Source organism: Podarcis raffonei, chromosome 3 (genome assembly GCF_027172205.1).
Source record: "Podarcis raffonei isolate rPodRaf1 chromosome 3, rPodRaf1.pri, whole genome shotgun sequence".
Lineage (NCBI taxonomy): Eukaryota > Metazoa > Chordata > Lepidosauria > Squamata > Lacertidae > Podarcis > Podarcis raffonei.
The window spans coordinates 2,247,000-2,271,303 of NC_070604.1; the positions used below are offsets into that span (position 1 = coordinate 2,247,000).

At 42.7% G+C, this 24,304-nt stretch overlaps 1 protein-coding gene across 7 annotated transcripts in view; it reads left to right on the plus strand.

Annotated features, from left to right (window-relative positions):
- Nucleotides 1-24,304, plus strand: part of SUPT3H (SPT3 homolog, SAGA and STAGA complex component) — a 326,581-nt gene that overhangs the window by 178,490 nt on the left and 123,787 nt on the right. For all 7 annotated transcript variants that reach the window (XR_008329326.1, XM_053380349.1, XM_053380347.1 and 4 more), the window contains 2 exons: nucleotides 2,430-2,566; nucleotides 20,447-20,522. Coding sequence is in view for 6 of the 7 variants with exons in the window: in XM_053380349.1 (XP_053236324.1) it covers nucleotides 2,430-2,566; nucleotides 20,447-20,522 (213 nt within the window). In the remaining variant the exon portion in view is untranslated. The remainder of the gene's footprint in view (nucleotides 1-2,429; nucleotides 2,567-20,446; nucleotides 20,523-24,304) is intronic.

The window sequence follows — 24,304 nt, forward strand, 5'->3', positions numbered from 1 at the left end:
AAACACACACACCCCACACACACACAAAAAGGAAGTTCACCACAGCCAATCCCAAACAACCACACCCTGGGCCAACCCCAACCTCTCTCACCACCAAAGGAAGACAAGCAAATAGTAAAGAGAACCCACACAAGTGATGCTGACACATAACCCAGCACATATGCTAAGTAGAATAGAAGCATTGCTGCCCCCCGACCCCCCCCTCACCATGCCCCCTCCACCTCTTCCCCCTTTTCTTCCTAATGTAACACTAATGTCTCAACAAATGAAACTGATCTGCAGAAAACGCAACTTGAAAAAGAGACATTGCACATACTTTTGTAAACCAAGAAATCTTTAATAAAAATTTATTTTAAATAAATAAATAAATGCATTTCTTTGGAGAGTATTCAGCATACAAACTGTATATACCAAATGGAAAATATATTCCTCATGCAGATAACTTTAGACACCCAAAAATATTTACTTACTTGGGAACTCCATTTAGCCTTGTGTTTTTCCTTTCAAATTACTTATAAAAGTGCAGTATGGCAGTCCAGCAACCAAATGATAAGTAGATCTGTTTAATGTCAAGAGCTGTGTTGAGCTAAGGAACTGGTGCTGATTAAAAGGCTTAATTGATTTCAGCATGTGTAATTTACGTGTGGCAGCCTCCAAGTGGAAGGGGGAAGGTGGTTGGCTTCAAAATTAATTTGAATAGGCATTTTGTTAATTTATTATCAAAGAATCTGACATATTTTATGAAGCAACCATAATCTAAAATCACTTAATTCTGATATATAGCTTGGAGGTGTTTTAAATTGTACACCGGCAGTGGACTGAAAAAACTTTCTCCTCTCCCTTCTCTATGGGCAGTGGCAGCTGGTGTCTTCCCAAAAGTGGTGATGCTTGAAGCACAACTCAGCTCTTCACACTTGTCTCACCCCCCTCCACCCCACCCCAATCCCTTTGCCCCCCCCCTTAACAGGGAGGAGAGAAATGACTTGTTTGCGGCTAGGTGATCAGGCCATGGCAGAAAATCTTTAAAGACAGCATGCATGTTACTTATAATTCCCAAGTACAGACTTAGAACTGAGGCTGACTGAAAGAGATTTGACCAAGGCCAGACAATGTCTGTGGTTTTCTGAGGTAAAGCTAGAGAGGCTTTCTGTCCCATAAATAGTTGTGTTTTGGCGGAAGCAGCATTACTCATCTTCTTGCTTAAATACTATGTTTTGAAAATGTGAAAATAGCTAAGGTGTTTCTGGGAATGTATGGAATGCACTTCTTTCACCACTAAGTAACCATAATCAGCAACACTTTATCTGAGATTAGAGATGAAATTTCATAAATGTGAATCCCAGCCTGACTGGAACTCAGGAACCCCCTTAAAAATAAAAAAATGGGGATGTTGGAAGACAGTGCAGATGGAAGGAGACCAGGACTGATGCAGATAAGCGTGAGGAAGGATAGCAGCAGAGCGATGATGGTGGAGGAGTAGCGAGACGTCAGAAAGGAGAGCCACGGGAGAGGTTGCTGCTGGAAATGGCAGACATTCCCTTGAAGCCCATGAAGTGTGAGAGGAGCCTCCACTGCGCTAAGGACACTTGGACAAGTTTAATGGAACTTACACACAAAGAACTATGAATGCCTGGACATAATCCCATGTATTGGGTTCCAGCCTAATAATATTAATTTTTGTCAATCAAGTAGTCATACACACTGCCATCCTGTCAGGTGAAAGTGACTTCTACCACACCCATTTCACATTTGAGATCTATATGATTCGTGTGATTGGTTTTACAGTCGTACCTTGGATCCTGAACGCCTTGTTACTCGGACGTTTTGGCTCCCAAACACCACAAACCCAGAAGTGATTGTTCCGGTTTGTGGACATTCTTTTGGAGGCCAAACGTCCAACGCTGCTTCTGCGGCTTCCAATTGAGTGCAGGAGCTTCCTGCAGCCAATCGGAAGCCACGCCATGGTTTCCAAACGTTTTGGAAGTCGAACAGACTTCTGGAGTGAATTCAGTTCGACTTCCAAGGTATGTCTGTATTATGTTTCCTGTGTCCTCCTTAAAACTGAGGCTTGTTGGGATATTGTGGTAGATTACATGAAGACATACCTCAAAGTAAGTTTGACATGGATCTATGCCAGAAAGTGACTGCCCAGAAAGGGGTGAAGAGACTGTCATGTCATTAGCCATTATGGTATGCCATATTATGATTTTGAGCATGATATAGTGAACAACATTGCACCAAATTTGAATCGGCCATAAGCAAGATGAATGATTTCTGAGAAATTGGAGACCATGTTAGAAACAATGAGTCTTAGAACTTCACATTTCTTCAGTGCCTGGGTGTTATCTTTTCATATATATTATGTACTTCGTCAATGATAACACCAGGATCAAATCAAATTGTTTGTTTCCCCATTCAATTTCTTTCAGACAGACTCAGTAGCAGCAGCACCAATAAACGTCAGAAAATTGCTCAAGATTTTCTTATCTCTATTGATCAGACTGGAGAGCTGTTGGGCTTGTTGGAAGATGATGAGATTGATGATGTAAAACTAGAGAGAATGGAGGTAAATTCTGGACCTTTTTCCTGTACGTGGAAGGTTAAGTTTACATAGCCCAGCTCCTTGATGTGTAGCAGGATCCTTCATCTGCAGCCCCCATTTACACGGCAACTAATGGACTCACATCAGTGTTCAGAGAATGGGGAGTGCATTCCATTTGGAAGGTGTCTTGGCCAGAAATTAATATTTTAATTAAGCAGATGTTCCTGGCAAGTTGCAGGAAAAGGCAAAATAGCAGACAAACCCAGATTTGTTCCCAATTCAAAAATAGCACTTAACATAACCCTAAAAAGTGTAAATACCTTCTAATCAAAGCTTTCTACCAAGAGACAATTTTAGTGGGATCCCAATACCAAATGTAACTTTGCAAATAAATAAATACATCTTAAAAGCTTGATATGCATACCACTTGTTTTAGAAGCAGCAGTTTATGTTCCCAGAAATGTTCAGAGTGTTACACTCACCGAGTTTTCACAGTGTTAAATGTAAAATAAATATTAGACATGCAAATGTTGACCACTCTGTATGTTGGCTGTCTGCTTGTTGTGTAAAAAGCAGGGATTTCACATGTCTTTCGATAGATGCGATACCGTATTTGTTGGCCTATTAACCAAAATTGTCAGAGAATTTGGATGCTTTGTTGTGGATGCTTTAGCTGAGTTTCCTGCATTGCAGGGGGTTGGACTAGATGACCCTTGGGGTCCCTTCCAACTCTATGATTCTATGTTTTGTCTTACGTTTGAAAATATATATTTTACATATAATTCATGGTATGGAACCAATTCCTATATTCCAATATATGCTGCTGTATGTGGCATTTTCCTCACTGGATGAAGCTAAATGCTGTAGCTGGGAAATAAAACCATCTAGCAAGCTAGCCATATGTTTCACAAAATGCTATCTGACTTTGTACCGCTTTCCTGGCCCCTAGGCTAATTTGTGCATGTGCCAATCTCTCTCCACTTTGGGAAGTGCTAGTTAAGATCTTCATAGCGTAACGTTTCCTCTCCATTCTTTTCCTACGCAACCTCAAGCGCCACAATGCAGACATCTTGGTTCATTCTTGTTGCCATGGAGGGGCAGTTTTGTTCTATTGAACGTTTTCACGTTCTGAATATTTTCCTCCTCAAAACATTTTTATTTATTTTTTTAAAAGGTTGGCCTTTTACTTAAGCACTTTAGCATAGTACAAAAGGATTAAGATGTTCACTTATATCATTCTAGTCTTCTTCTTCTTCTTGTGCCTCATTAGAGCATTGCTTCCAAGACACCCTATAGTAAGGTTCCAGATTTTTTTCAATGAATCTGGGGACACTTTTCAACTTCCTGCTAAATAGATGGATTTTGTCAGAGGACTGATTTGTAAATCTGGGGCCTGTCCCCAGGAAAGGGGGACGTCTGGTAACCTTACCCTATAGCAGTAGCACTGATGTTGCAATGGCTCTGTATTAATTCCAGAATCAAAGGCAGTCTGCCTCTGAAGTCTGGTGTCCTGCTTGACGGTTACTCATAAGCTCCTACTTGGCCGTCATGGGAGCAGAAAACTGGACTGCCTGTAGTCTGATCTTCTTCTATTCTTATGTCAATTATACCATTTACTTAATAGGTGCCAGGTGGTGGTGTGGTTCCTTGAGAGCAAACAGGCAAGACTCCAACCTGTCTTTTCCAGGCTTTATTATGAGAGCCAGTGTGATGTAGTGGTTAAGAGCGACAGTCTCGTAATCTGGGGAACCGGGTTCGGGTCTCCGCTCCTCCACATGCAGCTGCTGGGTGACCTTGGGCCAGTCACACTTCTCTGAAGTCTCTCAGCCCCACTCACCTCACAGAGTGTTTGTTGTGGGGGAGGAAGGGAAAGGAGAATGTTAGCCGCTTTGAGACTCCTTTGGGTAGTGATAAAGCGGGATATCAAATCCAAACTCCTCCTCTTCTTCTTCACAATATTTACAGTGAAGAGCGTCGCAAGTCCATGTCTAGCTCAGTCGCTAGCAGAATCTGGGAGTGGGCGGTCCTTGTACCTTCCCCAGCATAACAGTCGTGTGACCCCCATCCTTCTCCTCCCCTCTTCCGCCCAAACCTACTGCACAGAGTGGGCGCTGGCAAAGGGGCGCTTGCCTTCCCTCCCCTTTGCTCAGGCTCTCCCTAGCCTCTCCGGGTCCCTGCGTCCCCTCCCCACTGGAGGCGGGGCTTTCCTGCTCGCCAGAGAAGGAACTGCTTCGCAAGATCTTCGGAGGCTCCCTGTAACACAACTGCCCTTCCACCTCTCGCCTCTGAGCTGACGGCAGTTCCCTGACAATAGGTTTTTAATTACTTGAGGATAAAAAACTATGTTTTTGTTCATAGCAATACGCTCCCCTGTCTACACGGCTTCATTGTGGCCCTGACCCTGTAGAAGAATTTCAGGTGTTCCTGATTCTCTGTCAGCAAGAAACTTCTGACATGCTGACATGTAGCATTTCAAGTATAATGTTCTTGTTATTATTTATTAAATTTGTATAGCACCCTTAGACCAAAGATCACAGGGCAGTTCACAACAAAAAAATACCAAATGAGAACACAAAATACATACCTCAAAAAACAAAATCAAACCAATAGCCCCCCTCCCACAAAGACTATTGATTGATTAATCAGCCCTTGCCCTTAAGGGGCGACCCCCTTCGCTGGCCAAAGGTGCAAAAACACCGGCTACCTCAAGAGAAGAAGGAATTCCATGAGATATGAAGGAGGGCCAGATGATCTGTTCACGTCCTCCACTGATGGACTCTGGCTGCTGCTGCTGCTGCTGCCTCCAAGACACCTCCAAGGGTTATGGTACAGGCTGCTTCCCATGTACAGTGGTGCCTTGGTTCTCAAACTTAATCTGTTCCGGAAGTCTGTTCTGAAACCAAAGCATTCCAAAACCAAGGCGCACTTTCCCATAGAAAGTAATGCAAAATGGTTTAATCCATTTAAGACTTTTAAAAACAACCCCTAAAATAGCAATTTAACATGAATTTTACTATCTAACCAGACCATTTCTGGGTTAGGGTTAATTTTAGGACTGGGTTAGGGTTAGGGTAAGGATTAGAATTAGGGTCAGGGTCAGTGTTGTTTTATGTTTTCTTGTGATTTTGATTCATTTGCGGTTGGTTTGCTTTTTTCAATTTGTTGTGTTGCTGCTTTTTCACGAGTTGCGAGTTTGTTGGCTTTGTGGTTTTCTGGAAAGTTTCAGTTTTAATTTTGAATGCAGCCCTGCGGCCCTGGTGCTAAGCGAGGGAAGGCTGGGCCGGGGCTGCGAGTGAGCAGGCAAGGGATGGCTCCCCCCCGCCACCCCCCCACCCCCCAGCCTGCTCCTGCTTGCAGGCAAGTAGGAGTGGGATCGGGCTGCTCCGCTAGGCAGCACAAAGCTCCCACTTTCCAGTTTAGAGAGCCTCAACCTGTTGCTGCTTGCACGGGAACAGGAGCTGGATCGGGGCTGCTCAGCTGGGGAGGTGCAGGCTCCATCACACTTTCCATTGAGGGGTTTGCGGCTGCACTTCCCTCAAGGGAGAAGCTTAAAGGAGCCCCCACCTCGCCATCAGAGCCCCTGCACCACCTGAAGGCAGCCAGGCTGAGTGAGGAAAGGCTGGGCTGGGGTGGGCAGGCAAGGGATGTTGCTGCCACCCCGGCCCAGCCTTTCCTCACTCAGCCTGGCTGCCTTCAGGTGGTGCAGGGGCTCTGATGGCGAGGTGGGGGCTCCTTTAAGCTTCTCCCTTGAGGGAAGTGCAGCCGCGAACCCCTCAACAGAAAGTGTGATGGAGGAGGGGATGGTTGCTGTTGTGGCAGCGATGGCGGAGGGACCCAGCACTGGAGGGTGGCAGGTGCCTGCTCGCTTGCCACCTGGCCTGCCTTCCCTCACTTGAAAAACAGAAGTGTGGCACTCAAAACGGAAGTCATGCTCAGAACAGAGCATGTTCGGCTTCCAGAAAAAATTCAGAAACTTTGGGTTTTGGTTCCAAGTAGTTTGAGAACTAAGCTGTTCAAAAACCGAGGTACCACTGTACTTCTCATGGGGGCCTTTCAACACCAACAGTTTATTAACCAGAGTTGCAAAATCAGGAACATCTGTGGACTTGCCCATTCTCTCTTTCCACTCTCTAATGTGAATTCCCAACTCCCCTTCCTTGTTCGCTATAACCATAGTGTGACCAGCCATGGTGGCTGTGTTCTAGGCTGTGAGCTTCTGAATACAGTTGCCAAGTACGACAAGCAATTGTTGAGACACATAAAAGTTGTTGTTCTATCCTGGCAGAGGAACAGCATGGACTTCAGGGAACATGGCTCTAAGTGGAGCCTGGAAACCAGATAATTCCTTAAGTGAAAGACTAGCAAACATGTAAAACAGATTGCAGGGCCACTTCTGCCTCTGTCCGGAATGCCACATCCTTCCTAATCCCAGCCCCCAGTGCTGGACCTCTGCAAGGGAAAGCCTCGCATATGGTCTTTCCCCATGGCGAACACCACACCTGTAGACTTCATCTAACTCATGGATTTGGGAGCAGGGGTGGGAGGCCCAGCAATGTTTCCTTTCTACATGTTATGTTTATTCATAGGTGAAGGGAGTTACTCCCTGCTTCTAAGAACTTAACTGTGAAATCAGCACAGTGGCATGGTTTACTGCAGGTTATTATGCAGGGTAAAACAAAGATCTACCTCAATTTCCACATGTCTCCCAAAGAAAGACGATTTGGCACTGGACTAAATGTAACAAAAGATCAACCTCACACAATTTCTACAATTTTTCCCCTAACTTCTCAACATATCACACATGGTTTAACATTACATCTGCAAATATCTATTTTATTTGAAAGTATTTATACACTGCTTTGTATTTCGAAAATCTCTAAGCAGTGACAAAGTTCTTATTAATTTGGGTGTGCAAATCCATTTCAAGCATATATCTGCATTGGTTAAACCAAGAAGGAAGAGGAGAAGTGTGTGTGTGTGTGTGTGTGTGTGTGTGTGTGTTGGCATGCACAGTTTTGAAGGAAAGATTCAGGAGAATGATCTTGCTTTGTTGTATCTGGAAACCTAAAATCAACTAGGAAACTGCATTCTGCTTTCTCAAATGTTAGTTGGTCAATAAGAGTTTTTATTATTGTGGACGCTTTTCTAAAACAAGAACTTGGTCTGGGTCTCTTTAAAAAATACTGTGGGCTTTAAAAACGCAGGAAACATGTTCTGTTCCTGAAAAGAAGATGGTAGTTAGCATATAAAGTAGTATAGAATATCTTATTTGCCATGTTTAGTAGACTATGGTTTCTGCAAGCTACGTTTTGGAGGAAGTCCAGTGCGCTCTTTAAAATCTTTACAACCTCCTTTAAAGAATTAGTGTACTTAAATCATGAGCTGTGATCTAAAGGCTATGTTCCTTTTAGGTATCAATTACTTCAGAAATGTGTGGTTATCTTGGTTTGGCCAACTGCAAATGGTTTCGGTTCCACTTTGCCCTGGGCCAAAAACATGCTAAGTTGTCCAAAGCAGATGATAAACATGTATTTCTGATGTCATTACGGCCCAAACAGGATATGATTGTTCAGTGGTATGGTTTCACTTATGATGAATTATACAGAAAGCAAATATTGTTTATGTTGTATTTCTTTAAAACTGTATTTTTGAAATAATTACATGTGTGTGTGTGTGTGTGTGTGTGTGTACAGAATGGTGTGTATTTGTTTCCAGGGTGCATATCATATAGTTGCATAACTGATATAAAGAAAAACACTGGTGATTTAAAAATATTAACAGAATGTAATCATTTTTTACTGAAAAATATCAGCTTAACCCTTTGACTATCACAAGGAGAGTATCTTTCTGTTAGCTTTCATCTTAAGATTAAGGAGATTTGCCGACACAGGGATGAGAATCACTATGGGAATAAACAAAAGTCAGATAATGAGCTGTTAACGCAACAAAAAACAAAAGCCTCTTTGTTGATTTGAAACATAGTGTTTTACTTGATGTTAAATCCCACTGATTTTAAATACTAACATTCAGTGGTATTGAGGAGAGATGTATAGCAACAAAAGCTGGCTTAGCTCCTTCAGAAACTTTGCATTGTCCCAAACCTAAGATCTCAAATATCTATAATATGGGTCTCAGCTACTAACCAAAATATATTAGCAATATCATATTCCAGATACCTCTTGATTGTGGGCAAAAGACAGTACAGTTCTGACGTAACATGCTTCTGTTTAACCTTTGTAGACAGAACCTAAGAAACTGACATAAGCAATTTCATGAGTTATTTTGCTACTCCAAGCTGAATCCTAGTATTGTAGAACATCCCAAACAAAGCCACATTTCTTGTATCAGAAGAGCACTTTATTCTGCTTCCGTCAATCAGTTACTGCTTGAAAATAACTCTTGGGATATTTTTTTACCCCAATATGCTAATTCTTAAAACAGAAACTAAGAAACTGATGTAGGCAATTTTATGGTGCACTGTGTTACCCCAAGCCAAATTCCAACATGTCTTCTGTTTGTCAGATGTCCCAAAGCAAGGCCATGTGTGTCATGTCAGAATAATGGAGGCTGGGGCATTGTTTGGGGGTGTTGTTGGGGGAAATGTGTCCTTCTTTTACAGTTCGTTGTGATTTATATGAAAATTGTTCAGTTGGGGTTTGTATTTTTTCATGTTTAATGGCACCCAGACTTCTAGGTGTTTGCAAATGGAGAATCTTTAGGTGCAAAATGTGTCTGGCGCTAGCTAATTTCGAACCCAGGAAAAGAGGACCTTTTTCTGCCTCCCCACTTCTAGCCACTCTCTGAAGATTGGAAAAGGGGCCCTCATAAGAATATTGGGGGGGGGGCAGGGAGAGTATGGCTTTGTTTTTTGCACTCTTCAGATGAGGACTAGACCATGTGAAAAGTGAACATAAGATTTTAGCTGCAGTTCATTCATTTTCAGCTTTGTATTCTTGTTATTAAAAAGCACGCCTAGACACTCCTTTGTGTTACGCATAACCTCGTTTTAAGGTGCCATTTAGCTCCTAGCTTTCATATCTCAGTTTCTAACACTGCCTGCCTGTAATCTCACTTCTCACTGTGAGGGAACCACCAGAAGGCCCTCAAAGCTGGACCTCAGTGTCTGGGATGAGCAATGGGGATGGAGACGCTCCTTCAGATATACTGGGCCGAGGCCGTTTAGGGCTTTAAAGGTCAGCACCAACACTTTGAATTCTGCTTGGAAACATACTAGGAGCCAGTAGGTCTTTCAGGACTGGTGTTATATGGTCCCAGCGGCCACTCCCAGTCACCAGTCTAGCTGCCGCATTCTGAAATAGTTGTAGTTTCTAAGTCACCTTCAGAGGTAGCCCCATGTAGAGCACATTGCAGTAGTCCAAGTACCACTCTGGTGAGACAGTGCACAGGCAGTTTGGGTCTCAGATGGAGCTGATAGACAGTTGCCCTGGATGCAGAATTGACCTGTGCCTCCATGGGTGCCCTTGAGGGCTAGCCCTGGAGCCCATGAAGCCTAATGAGGTGGTGACAGTGATTACCTTTTCTCCTTGGAAAGTACGTACATAGAGCTGACAAAGGAAGATGGAGGAGCGACTCCTTTTGCACTTTCTCTTTAAGCTGTATGTGCTTTCCAAGATTTATATGAACAGAAAGCAGAGCAAGAGAGAAGGTAGGAATGCAAAGGACCTAGCTGGGATGCTGGTGGGGAGAGAAAGTGGGGTGCCACAGAAGAATGATTGGATGGCTTGAGGATTAGACAGATTCGTGGAGGAAAAGGCTATACTATTCATGATGGCTGCATTCTGCCTCCACAGTTGGGGGCGCCACTTGCTGTTTGCTGCCTGGGTAGCAGCCACAACTGGAGGAGGCAGCCCAGGAGCAGCGACCTCATTCCCAGCCTCAGCCATGGTTTGGAGGATCAGGAACATGACCCCTGAACGCAGCCCAAATCCCACTGAAAGTCAGTGTAATTTGTGTTCTCGTTATACGCCCTCTTGAGAGCTTCCAGTAAACAGTTCTAATACAGAATTTCCTAGCTTTTCCATATAAAAGATTCTTTGTCTAATATGTGCTTCACATGTCGTGATAACATAGAGAAAAAAGATCTTGAAATCTGTATTCTTTTTCAGTTGAAGTATTTTAAATATTTTAAACACATTATTCACAAAGTAAAGTCTTTTTTTCTTTTAAATAAAATCAGTTGCCATCATTTGTTTTATAATGGGAATCTCTCTTCCTCTCTCTCTCTCTCTCTCTCTCTCTCTCTCTCTCTCTCTCTAACACACACAGAGAGAGGGAGAGGGAGAGAGAGAGAGAGACCCCTTACCATCAGAAATCTGAACTGGAATGCAAACAATATTGCACTCTGAATGCTGCGTTTCAGTTGTTATTCCCAGAGGACTAAAAGAAACACTATTCATCTGTCACTCTGCCTTCTAGTTTAGGGATATATTTCCAACTCTTGGGTGTTACATAGCAATAATTCAGCAGCAGAGGCACCATGCTGCTTTCATAGTACATTTCATGTTTGAATAAACAGTGGAAAGCCAATAACATGAATAGAAGAAAATAGTGCCTCAAAAATAGGCTTCTTGCCAACCAAGATTGATGCTAGATTCCTTTTGGAGTCAGCTAGATGAGGAAGTGTGTGAATTTTTAAAAGATACTGCAAAATTCACAAATAAGATAACTAAAAAATGCATTTTGATCACCACCTTTCCTAAAATACAGTCTTCCAGTGAAAACAAACAACTTTCATTAATGTGTCACTTGCCTGTTAGTTAGACAAGGAAGCTATTGATACTAACAGAAGGATTACTATGTCTACTTTGATGGTTGTGTGGTAGGTAGACTTCTAAATATGTTGATCTAACAATAGTAACCATTGCTCCTGAGATCTTGTGCTAGACTGTTTTCTCTCTGGTTCTGCTCATTAAACGTTTGCAGAATCTGGGAGCATGTAGATTGCATCCAATGCATGTCCTTTTAACAAGCAAAATCTAGACTCCCTTTGTTTTAAAAGCATGCTTTTCGACCTCATGGTTTTGCAAATATGATTGAAAAGGCACAGGTGGTGTCTAAAGGTTTCACTGTTCAGAGGTGGGACTTCATGGCCGTTTGACATTCTTTGTGTATTTTTGTTGCACACCCACACATGACTACAACTAGTTCTTTATAGGGTCTTTGAAGGCTCATAAATGCGTTCTGCACCTGCTCTGAGGAAGAACATTTAGAACTTCCTAGAACTAAAACCCACAAGGGTATGAAAGAAGATATTTATTGATATTTTCTATTGACCTCCCCTCAGGGTACCTTCCAACTCTACAATTCTGATACTACAGTCATATCTCCGCTTACGTATCCCTCTGATTACGTACACTTTGGGATACGTAAGTGGCAAACCCGGAAGTATATTTCTGGGTTTTTGCCACACGCGCATGTGCAGAAGCGGTCTCTCCAGTTGCGAAAACCTCGGGATCCGGCCGGATCTCCAGAACAGATTCCATCCACAACCAGAGGCACCACTGTATAGAGAAGGTGAGGCACATCTGAACAAGGGCAGGCAGCTGCAAATTGATACCACTGGGAAATTGTTATTGCATAAAATAATTTTGCAAACACGGGGGAGCAGGGAGGAGAAGGGTCAGAATTAAAAGCTGCTGACCTCAACCAAGACATGAGAGTGGGAAATTTTGCTCTTTGCCAATGGATCAATAGGATCTGTTTCAAGGAGAAAATTAAAGGGTGTGTGTGTGTGTGCCCTGTGGTCCTTAGATGAAGGACGGTATAGAAATTTAAATCATCGTCATTGTCAATCAATGATTAAATTAAAAAACGCTGCCTATAATGGTCCTGTTGGATTCAGGGGGTTATGAGAAGCTGGCGTCTGGTATTATGTGGTATTTCTTCTTCCCTTCTCCAGAGGAGACATTCGCATAGGAGGGCACAGGCATTGAGGCATAGACCTGCCCATATAAGGGTATGTCAAAATATATTTGTTAGTTGATGTTCGTTGCTAGTGTAGTCTTTATGGGTAGAAGTGTAGCCCTTGAAATCTATTCCTGTGTAGTGCAGTCCTATATATATCCTATATATATCCTATTAAAATGCTGAACAAGGTGCGGTAGTGAAGAAAATGTAAAATGCAAGATTTTATAAATGTTGAACATTCAGAAACACTGGGCTCCTAAGCAAGGGCCATTTTTCACATTGCCGGAGAGATCTATGTTGTGCCAGTGTGGCCTCCCCAAGCAGAACCCCCTGTATTCACTCACGTATGTGCATTTCTTTAATGTGATTTTTAGCTTCCTCTCATATTCTGGTTTTAGTGTAACCACTACTATAATGTGTGAAAGAACCCCCAATGGATTGAGATGTTCTTCCAGCAAAAAAGGATTTTGAATTATATTTATAAAAGGAAAGACAATGTATCCTAAGTAGTATTTAAATGCTGGCAAAATCTTTTCCTGTGAATTGTAATTAAAAATAGGGTTTTGGTCTGATCAAAGGAAAGAAGGATGAGTCTTCTTTTCTCCCAGTGGCCTGGATTTTATTTCCTAACGCTAACAACCATTTCCAAGGCTTTGCAAGACTCTCCCCCTCACCCGCCATCATTGTCAGATGGCATTATTTAAAGTCTGTTCATCCACTTGTGTGGGATTCATATGCTATAATATACAGCACCGATGACAAGAGGGCTGTTATACTGGGGGTGTTATTCAAAGCGCTGCTGATTGTCACAGGCTGCAGACATCTGTAGGAAAAGCATTGTGCTACTCACAGCATCTGGCGATGGAAATCCTTATGAAAACCAAATCAAACAATTTCTTTGGAAGAAGGATGCACACATTACATCCGCTTTGAAATAATTAAAAATATTTATATATGCCAGCCATGTCAGTTTGCATCAGATGCTAATGATATATTATATTATAATGCTGTCTTCAGATTGACTGTAGTTAGACAGATTTCCGGATGTTTTAATCCCTCAAAATTAAAGGGCCAGTCACTAGCAATGGAACATTGTCACAGTCTGCATCCCACAGCTGGTGGATTTAGCTCCTTGAAAGTTGGAACGGTCAAGGTAAATAAGATACGTTTCTTGGTAAAATACAGATGGTTGGACAGGGGAGTTGGCATCAGGAGTCAGGTCCGTTGGACACCTGTTGAAGGGCACAGCTCAGAGCTGCCTGCTCCTTGTGGCTGCAATGGGCAGCAGGGAGAGTGCCAGCTTCAGATGTGTTGGGATGAGGGCTTGTTGTCTATCTGTAGGCCAGACCCACACCACTGTCTTAGAGCAGCCTTTCTCAACCATGGGTCCCTAGAGGTTGCTGGACTGCAACTCCCTTCCCTCCTAGCTAGTGGGGCCATTGGTCAGGGATGATGGGAGCTGACAGCTGGGTTCAATTATATAAAGGTTGGTATAATTGCCCAGAGGGAGAAGGCAAAACAACTGGAGTTGCTGCTGCCCTTCTTGCTCTCATCACTATTTTTGTACCAGATAAGACAAGTGAGGAGGCAGCGACATCAAGGAGCAGGAGGAACAATAGTAGGCCCAGGGGGCTCGGAGGGTTGGCAGTGGACTCGCTGCTGGTATATGGGCCTCAGCAGTTGCCTAGAGTGGTGCTGAGCCCTGATGCCAGCGCTGGTCATGAGGGAGATGTGGAATTACCCAGGAAGGACTCATATTGAAGGCATCTTGCCCAAGGATTCCAAAAGCCTGAAATGAGGGGCAGCAGCTACACGAAGTATTTTATATTGTGTTTGAGAGGGACCAAAGGTGGGGGTTTTTGGTCAGTCAGTTCATTGGCTGTCTGGGCAAATGGAGAGATGGCACAACAGGGATAACCTTTAGAATGATGATGGAGGAAAACTCACAAAGAATCCTCTTGAAGGATGACTAGAACCCCATTTAGAACTTATTCGGCGGTGGTGCCAAAGAAATCTTACATTCCTGCCATTCATCACTACCTCTGCACAGAGTGGAGCTGTTCCAGATTAGGAGAAGCCTTTTTTGCATTGTGGCTCTCAAGAGAAGTTTCCCACTGTGATTGGTTTGCAAGACAAGTTGCAGATAAAGTCAGCTGTATCTATTTCTGAACCTGACGCTGCATTGATTACAGAATCTGTGGGTATACCCTTTGCAAGAACTTGACCTTTTGTGGATATTCTAAGGCTGTGCAGCCTGAGGATGAAAAGGGAATCCTTAAAGATCTTCTAATCTTCTACCTGGCTGATTAAAACAGCTGGCCTGACCTGGCCTTTTGAATGGAAGAGGGAATAATTCCTCGTTGAGTGCACAATGCACTGACAATTGCTGTCCTCATTATAAAAAGTGATATGTATGAGTGGCGGTGGGTGTGGTGGGGAGTGAGATTAAAGGTTGCCATTGCTGGGAATATTCTGGAAGATTCTGCACTGAGATGATTTTACCTTTTGAAAGCGGATGGGATCTCACCTAAATGTATGGCTTCTATGGAGTGTTCTTCATAGAATCTTTAAAACATCTTGTCAAAAATGTATATTTTAATGTGTTGTTTTAAAATAGTATATTACTTAAGCAAATATTTAAATATTAAATTAGGTTTTCTGTAAGCTTGATGTGAATATAATTCTGCCTGCCTGCCAAGTATGTCAAAACCCCAAGCCTACTTTCGTTTGCCAGGGTAAATGTTTATTTTGTTTTCCCACATAATGTGCTCTTTAAAGTGTCACCAACATACCAAATCTGATTGCTTTTTAATAGAGACATGGTGGGGGTTTTTTGCTTTCATTAGGAAACAGGATAAATTATCAGTAAAGCTCATGCTAATGAATCGACGTTTGCATGCCTTTTTTTGCCTTCCAACCCCTTTGGAATCACCCCTGCATCCCAGAAAAAAACATTAATCAGAACAATTGCATTTGTTATGCCAGTGCTGGAATATTAGTTTCTCATATATTTGGAACATTATCACACAATGGATTTAGCATGTGGGCCATGCAAACTTTTGCTTACCATTTCAGTCTTTCAGATTCAGATTCATAACTTCTCTGTGCATGGTAGGTAGTTTCAAAGTTGTTACTTGAGAATGGGGTGGGATACTTATGAACACAGTAGGATGAAAACAGCTTTATAGCTTTCTCCTTGATTTTGGCTTTGCATGACTTTGCTTTTTGGTGGGTTTTACTTTGCATAAAGGTAAAGGAGCCCTCACAGTTAAGTCCAGTCGCGAACGACTCTGGGGTTGCAGCGCTCATCTTGCTTTATTGGCTGAGGGAGCCGGCGTTTGTCCACAGACAGCTTCCGGGTCATGTGGCCAGCATGACTAAGCCGCTTCTGGCGAACCAGAGCAGCACACGGAAACACCGTTTACCTTCCTGCCGGAGTGGTACCTATTTATGTACTTGCACTTTGACGTGCTTTTGAACTGCTAGGTTGGCAGGAGCAGGGACCGAACAATGGGAGCTCACCCCGTCGCAAGGATGGGGACCGCCGACCTTCTGATCTTTTGCATACCAGGTTGTAATAAACCATAACAATTAGTGCTCTCCAACCTCACCTTCCCTAACTTGAATAAGATTATTATATATTCTGTGATGTGAATTGGGCTAGTTTTACCTAAACACTTAAAAACTGTTTTCAGTAAAGTGTTTTCAGTAAAGTTAATATTTAGAACTTTCAGTGAAACTCAGCTTGAACAAAATTTGTTGGTTTGAAATTATATTGATGAAGCAAAAACCACAATAATATTAGGTTGGTCCTAATATTTAATCAGACATTAGGAATGTAGCAGCTTCCACCACCTCCTTCACTAGCCAGCCTTAATCTCTGCTATTCTAGGTGGGAGGTAGGATCCAAAATTGTTATTTCTGTCCAAACAGGAGAAACCACATCCCTGGTCCTCTAGTAATGAATAGAGAGATTAAATTGAGCAGACCAGATTGGAAGCAGCTTTTGCTATTGACAATATTAATGCTAAGATGTTGCTCTCAAACATTTCCAACTTACCCCCAAGTCCATTTGAATTCACTCTGTCTTTACAGTAATCCCTTCCAGAAATGTGTGTGCAAAAATTCTCAAGTGCTTACTATCCGAATGTTGGAAAGAGAAATAGAACAGGGCATCTCCAACTGTTTTCTAAAACCACATGTAGGGAACTTCCTTCTTCCCAAATAAGGTCTGCAAATATTTTTAAAAGAAGTTGAGAATTGCTCCAGGCTTTAGGGGTGGTGGGAGTGTTGTGTCAGGAATTGGAACGGGGAATCCTCAGAATGGAAAGCTCTTTTTCCCCCCAGCCGTCCTTCAGATGATATGGCAGACACAGTTTTACCAGATGCGCCAGTGTTATGCTGGTGTTTTCAAGAGCAAATAGGAAAATTGCAGGTGAACACAAACATTTGTAAAAGCTTGCATGTGCATGTCTGGCAGCCCTGAGTAAGCCGGGGTGTAAACTGGTGTTTAATGATGAGAGTATGCTTGTTAACTGCCTAACGGCATAATCACTTCTGTTCTATGAAAAGTGAGGAAATTATTCTAAAGAAGAACAAATCCACATCAGGTGGGGTGAGTCATGTCTCTCTCAGGTTCCCTGAGACCTCGAGGAGCTGAGCAGTGGTGCATTCTTCAGCCTGCGGGTCATGCTTCCACCTGGGTAACCTGGGGGCCGGATGGCAGTGGCAGGTGGGACCAGAGGCAAAAGTGATCAGAGCAACCAATGCAAATGTCACCTTTGCACAGGAGGCTTCTCTTTACGCAGAGTCATCCAACCCTCTCTGTTCTCCGTCCAGGCAAGGAAGAAGCATCACCACACCAAGAGCACATTTCAGCCAGGTTCCCCATTCCTGCTGTCGAGGACACTGAGCCATGGAGTGAGTGGAAGGGGGAAGGAAGGGAGCTTCAGCAGTTTCACCTGGCTGAGTTCTTCCCAGGGTACCCTAAGAGAACTTCCACAGAGGAAAAAGATACTTCAGGTAGAAGGGGAGAGAAAATAGGCTTTTGTGCTCCCCGTTTCTCCTGACGCCCTTTTAGGTTGAGATCTTGCCCTGCCTTCTCATTACATTGGAAGATTCCGGACAACGTACATGCATAAACCAGCTGCATGACTTCAAAGGCTTCTGTGTCTTACATACTCATTCAAACTAATGGATAGGACAGAAAGAACAGTCTGCCTCATAATGCAGGGATAAGAAAGATAACAAAGAATTCTCTGTATATCTGCTCTTTATTGTCAAATGTGCAGTTTTATCACAACATCCATCAATCTGTCATAAAAAGGTTTTGTTAGCTTCAGCACAAGACCCAAAGTGTGTCTAATCTTTAAAATGGTTCATGCCCTACTGGCCTCTTTTTCTTTGGTTTCCACTTAAGCAAAAAGTGGATTTAAGAAGAGCAAGTTGGTTAAATTTTATAATGACAGTCCTGAGATAAGTTTTAAGACAGCTAGGATTTGGAACAGAATTTTCAACTCTGTGATATTTAACTGCTGTATGGTACCGTTTTCATTTTTTCTTTTCATTGGAGGCAGATCTTCTTTACTTAACTAGGAGCTGGTTTGTGTAAAATATATTCTTTGTGGTCTCTGTGAAGCCCCATACAGTTTTGGAGCTTTGAGAGGAAGCTTCTGCCGACTGTCCTGGCCTGCACCTTTTCTCACCCTGCACCTAAGTAATGAGTGGAGCTTGTGCTTTCCTGCTCAATTTCAGAATTAATTAATTCAAATATATGCAATAGAATTTATTGCTTGTGGTTCTTTTGTATCTTCATGTGTGTCTTTAAACCTGTGATTCCATTGGTTAGACCAGGTACCAAAAAAAAGTATTCTGTTTTCTTCTGGGATAAATCTTCACATCACAAGATAGATTTCCATTGCTGTTCTGGCATGCAATATTTCTTTGTTAGGCATTTGTGTTGCAAGCCATGGAGAAGCAGGATAAATCCACTTTTAACTTAGGTTAATCTCGAGTTGCTTGAATATGCAGGATACTCTGTCAGTGGTAGATGATACGACATCAAGATTTATTCCAAACATACCAGAGTTCTATAAACTAGAGGACTAAACATAAACTGTTGCTTCTATGCTTACAAACTAAATTAAGCAAAATTAATAATTACTACTTTCTCCTTTCTGGATTTATGCATGTTCTGTCAGGTTCATAAGTGTTAATTACGGTATCTATTTGTGTTGCTGTGAGTCAAGTGTGTTCCAGTTTGGGCTCCACTGAAGTTACTTGCTTTCGTGTTCAAAAACTGCATGTGGCAATTTCTTGGAATGTTTTGATGCTGTTCTCAGCATGATTTTGTCCTCCTTTCATCACTGTCCTTGACAAAATTTACCCATATATGGGCAGTTAATCCAGTGGTCAGTGATCTGCCAACCAACTGATTCATTAGCTCTGATAGCCAGTTGTGTTAATCAGCAATAAGGGCTAATGATGCTGAGGAAAATGAGAACAAAAAGAAGGGAAATGGCACTAAGAAGTTTCCCAAATCTTTTGTGTTAAAATGTTGCCCACTTACAGGCAAAGTTCCCATATAGATATGCTAAGGAAGCATAGGAGTAAGGTCCATTTTAAATTACCAGCATTTCCTTCAGTGTAAATGTGTTCAGAATTTCAGGGTCAGTTGCACATAATTTAGGCAAGGAGCATTGCCTTTTATGTTGAATTATGAGAATAGAGCAGATGAAGAACCTAAGCAAATAATAATAATAATAATAATAATAATAATAATAATAATAATAATAAAAAATTATGTTTATACCTCGCCCATCTGGCTGGGTTTCCCCTGCCACTCTGGGCAGCTTACAGTACAAATAAAAAAATGTAAAACATCAGACATTAAAAACTTCCGTAAACAGGGCTGCCTTCAGATGTCTTCTAAAAGTCAGATAATTTATTTCCTTCATTTCTGATGGGAGGGTGTTCCACAGGGTGGGCGCCACCACCGAGAAGGCCCTCTGCCTTCAAGCAGATCAGAAGATGGGCTTAGCAGTTTGGCCAGTTTTGTCTTGTCAATTTGCACAGGCAGCAAATAAATGAGTAACGTAAAGAGAACAACCTGGATTACAAGCTGGCCCAATGAAGAGGCCTCTAATTTCAGATGTTTTAAAATCAGTATCATAATATAGGGACGCGGGTGGCGCTGTGGGTAAAAGCCTCAGCGCCTAGGGCTTGCCGATCGAAAGGTCGGCGGTTCGAATCCCTGTGGCGGGGTGCGCTCCCGCTGCTTGGTCCCAGCGCCTGCCAACCTAGCAGTTCAAAAGCACCCCCGGGTGCAAGTAGGTAAATAGGGACCGCTTACTAGCGGGAAGGTAAACGGCGTTCCGTGTGCTGCGCTGGCTCGCCAAATGCAGCTTGTCACGCTGGCCACGTGACCCGGAAGTGTCTGCGGACAGCGCTGGCTCCCGGCCTATATAGAGTGAGATGAGCACACAACCCTAGAGTCTGGCAAGACTGGCCCATACGGGCAGGGGTACCTTTACCTTTTATCATAATATCTCCTGTGCAGTTGACGCAGTAAAGGATAAAGAGCAAAGTCAGGGGATATATGTCATATGTAATAATTTCCTGTGAGGACAGCAGTGCAATATGCATTGAAGAGCATGGACTCATCAATATGCATTGATGCATTGATGAGCATGGAGCTTTGATGAATTGTCAGAATGTTCAATATCATCAACTTTTGTTTGCTTGCTTGCGTGCTTGCTTGCTTTCCAGCCACCCATCTGTCTAGATAGCCCCAGCTACTCTGGGTGGCTTCCAACAAATTATGCAACCACAGTAAAACATCAAACATTGAGAAACATTGAGAAATTAGTAGTACTAATTTAGTGTTGAGAGTTGCTTTCAGGCCTACAGTTGGAAGGGTTTTGTGATGCTATGCATTTGGATCTATGAATAACAAGTGTCGTTTATATTGTTTTGCAGAGGGCAGAAAGACAAGCACGAATGATGGACTCTGCGCAATATGCAGAATTCTGTGAAAGTCGTCAACTAAGCTTTTGTAAGTGTTATGCCATAATAATTATGCTGTTCCAGACTGTAATTTTAGATAACCTGGCAGCATAATATATTGTAATCAGACAGATAAAATATGAAACACCCCCTTAATTTTATTTCTGAGTTGCAAGAGGGAGAATGCACTCCAAACGTCCTTCTCATGGCTTGGATCCTCTGCAGGAGGTTTTGCTTTCCTGTGCGTGTAGCAATGTGGTCTCATTGGTGCATGGGAGGATGTGTGTTAGATCCAGGGCTGGGCGATAGCAGCTTTCCAACATTGTGGTGTAGCATCATGATGTTGAAAAGGAAGGAGTGTCCTTCGGCCCCAGCCCTGCGAGGCACTGGGGTGAAAGCCCTGCCGCTCCCTCCACTGACAGCACCCGGCGATGTGCAGAGGGGAGGAACAAGCAGCTCCAGCCCTGGCCCCGGGTGGCACCAGGGTGAAACTGCTGCTGCTCCTGCTGCTGCCAGCACTCAACGCAGGGAGGAAGGAGGCAGCGCAGAAGGAAGGTGAGGCACAGGCAAGCCCCACCCACTGCTGGGTGAAGGTTCCTTCATGCTCTGGCCATCAAACCGGTCCCGGACGATGTCTTGATACATTGCCCAGGCCTAGTTAGATCTGAGATGTAGGAAGCTGTTGCATCGTATCCAGGAGCTAAGAATTGGGAGCAGAGGACATGGCATCACCATGACGTCAGGTGAAGTGATTCCCTTTGCCTGGGTGGTTTGAAGTCAAACCATGTGGGCAAAGGTATAGGGGGTTGCTACAGTGTACAGTGGTCCCTGCAAACCTTTGCCTGCACAGTGATATCAAACCACATGGGCAAAGACAGTTTGGGAGGTACTGCCTATCAGCTGCTAGGAGGTGTTTGCAAACCCTTCTACTGGCAGGGAGCCATCCCCTCACCTGCCACGCATCTGCTACCCTGTGTGATGTCAGGTATAAGGCAGGTGGCTGTGGTTTGGGGAACCAGCTTCGTGGCCAAATTAGGAACCCTGTTAAGGCTTTGGAGGCCCATAGTTCTCCAAGTTTAACATCTGTTCTGGATAACTTGGTGGTAGCATTGTTGCATTAAACAGTTAAGCCTTGTCCCACTAACCTTTTAGAGTTCTTTGAGAGTGTCAATAAGCTTGCAACTATTCATGCGGGTTGGCAGTTATTGTTTACTTGGATTTTCAAAAAGCTTTGAAAATTCACACTTCTCTGAATTTTGTGATGCAGTTGTCCAGTCAAATGATGTACCCAAAAAAAATGCTTATAAAATTATAGGCTTGTAGAGTTGGGAGGGACCCTCACCAAGACTGCAGAACAAACATAAGAGAAGCTAGTGGTCATGAGATAAGAGGGATTAAGGACAGCATGGCTGTGAATACCAGCTGCTTCGGAACAGGAGTAGGAGAGCGATACAGTGCTCATGTCACGCCTATGAGCTTCCCATAGTCATCTGACAGACCACTCTGGGAATGGATTAGGTAGCATAGACTTGGTGGTTGTTCTCCACTGTCTCCAAAATGTGTTCAGAAATGCAAACAAGCCAAGTGAATTGTCTCAAACCATTCTGGAACATGAGAGAGCTTTGAGCACAGAAAATGAGATGTCTAAACAGTATTTTTTTCTATTATGGAAAGAGATTATTCCCCTTATCTTGGCATTTTCTAAACTTTTTATCTTCCTTTCTAAATCTGTTTCTCTGCTGAAGCACCCCAAACGTCTGTCCTGGAAGCCCAGGGTGTTGCAGAGGGCTCTGCTGATTTCAGAGCACTGGCCATGCTCATTGGGTCTCAGCATCATTCTGTGCAAATTAAGGATGAATACACATATCATATTTTCTGAGCAGTGAAGCCACTTTGGAGGCCTTCCCCCCCTACATTCATTATAAATGTACTTGGTTCTCTATGGAGTTGAGCCCTGGGGAAAAAGGGTTCTGAACATTTCACATGGAAGCTGGTGTCACACGTTATTGACTGACTAGCCCCCTGCCCCCCACATTATCAAAAAACCACACCACTTTGGAGCAGGTTTCCTCCTCTAAAAAGCATTTAAAATAAATGATAATATATGAACATTGCTTTGTTTTATTTGTGTTCTTGTTTTATTATGTATTTTGTGTTTTTATATTGTATTTTATTCAGTGAAGTGTCTTGAGATCTTCGATTAAAGGGCAGAATACAAATTTAATAAATAAAAACAAAATAGAAAACATTCCACCTATTGGGTACAACTGCTGTCACACTAGAATTTCAAGCAGGGAAAGGGAAAGCTGGATCGCAGTTCAGTAGGATCATTTGTAATGGAGGATAGTTCTAATGAGATTGTGGTGTAGCTTAAGGTTCACTCTAAAAATTTACTTGTACAATGTTTCTGTGAGAGGCAAGACATGTCAACTGCCTGCTTGACCCCTGACCTGGATGAAACCTATTTGAGGAAAATATTAAGAACTTTATATTTTTCAGAGTAATGGTCTGCACCTCATTAGTGAGGTCTGTCACACAAGGTAAGAAAGTTCAGCTGCAGTTGATGAGAAAAGTACTTGATCATCAGTTAGTAGTTATTTGAAGTTAGCTAATGTTAACTAAATTACCGTATTTTTGCTCTATAAGACTCACTTTTTCCCTCCTAAAAAGTAAGGAGAAATGTGTGTGCGTCTTATGGAGCGAATGCAGGCTGCGCAGCTATCCCAGAAGCCAGAACAGCAAGAGGGATTGCTGCTTTCACTGCGCAGCGATCCCTCTTGCTGTTCTGGCTTCTGAGATTCAGAATAATTTTTTTATTGTTTCCCTCCTCCAAAAACTAGGTGCGTCTTGTGGTCTGGTGTGTCTTATAGAGCGAAAAATACGGTAACTTAATTTCCATTTCTGCCCAACATGTTTTCTAAATTAATATTTGTAAGCTTCTTTCTGTGCTTGTTTTAAATTACAAAAATCATCAGTGCATACTGCTGTTGTGCCAAATAACATAATGAAAGCATTAGAACTTTAACAAACCTAAGAAACAACCCATTACAAAGATTTGTGGGACACAATTACAGTCGGCTTCGTTATACAAAAAGAGAGCACTGTAGAAGCAGATGCTACTTACGAGTTACAAGTTGGAGATAAAGAGACTGCACTGAAAAGCACGAGAGAAGAGCACATGGCATTGCATTATGAAAGCACAATGGTGTTCCATAGCAAGCATTACATTTGGAGAAATGAGTAATTTGCTTATGGATCACAATGTGAAAAATAAATGACACATCCAAGATTGCGCCCTCTGTAAATGTCAAACAGTGGAGAAGCTGGTCTTGTAAGTAGTGTAGTTACTATTTCAATGCCTTTTTGTGAGCTTAGTTTTTAGACCATTGCATGACATCTGTAAATATTTGTGCTGACAATTTTTTCATATTAAAGTAATGTCAACATCTGAGAAGGTTGTGATGCACTCACAGTTTGCACCAAATAATTATATATTTGAGACCACACCATATGCAAAATAGTAGCATTGAAAACCCTTGAACTTGGGAAGCATTGAGGGGGTGGGACACAGTACTGTATTATTATTCACACACAGAGGGCAAACAAGAATAATGGCTATATTTTAATAATCCTATTTAAACCTGCTAACCTGAGAAGTACCATATGGACATAAGGATACCTATTCGGATGTGCAATTGAAGGCTGGGTTCAGTGGACATGGACTTTGGTCTGACATCGTAACACAACACAGAACACTCCTTAATGTCATTACATACAGGCAGCTCTCAGTTTGTGCATGTTCAATGCTCCTGGGTGCTGCTGGAGTTGGTG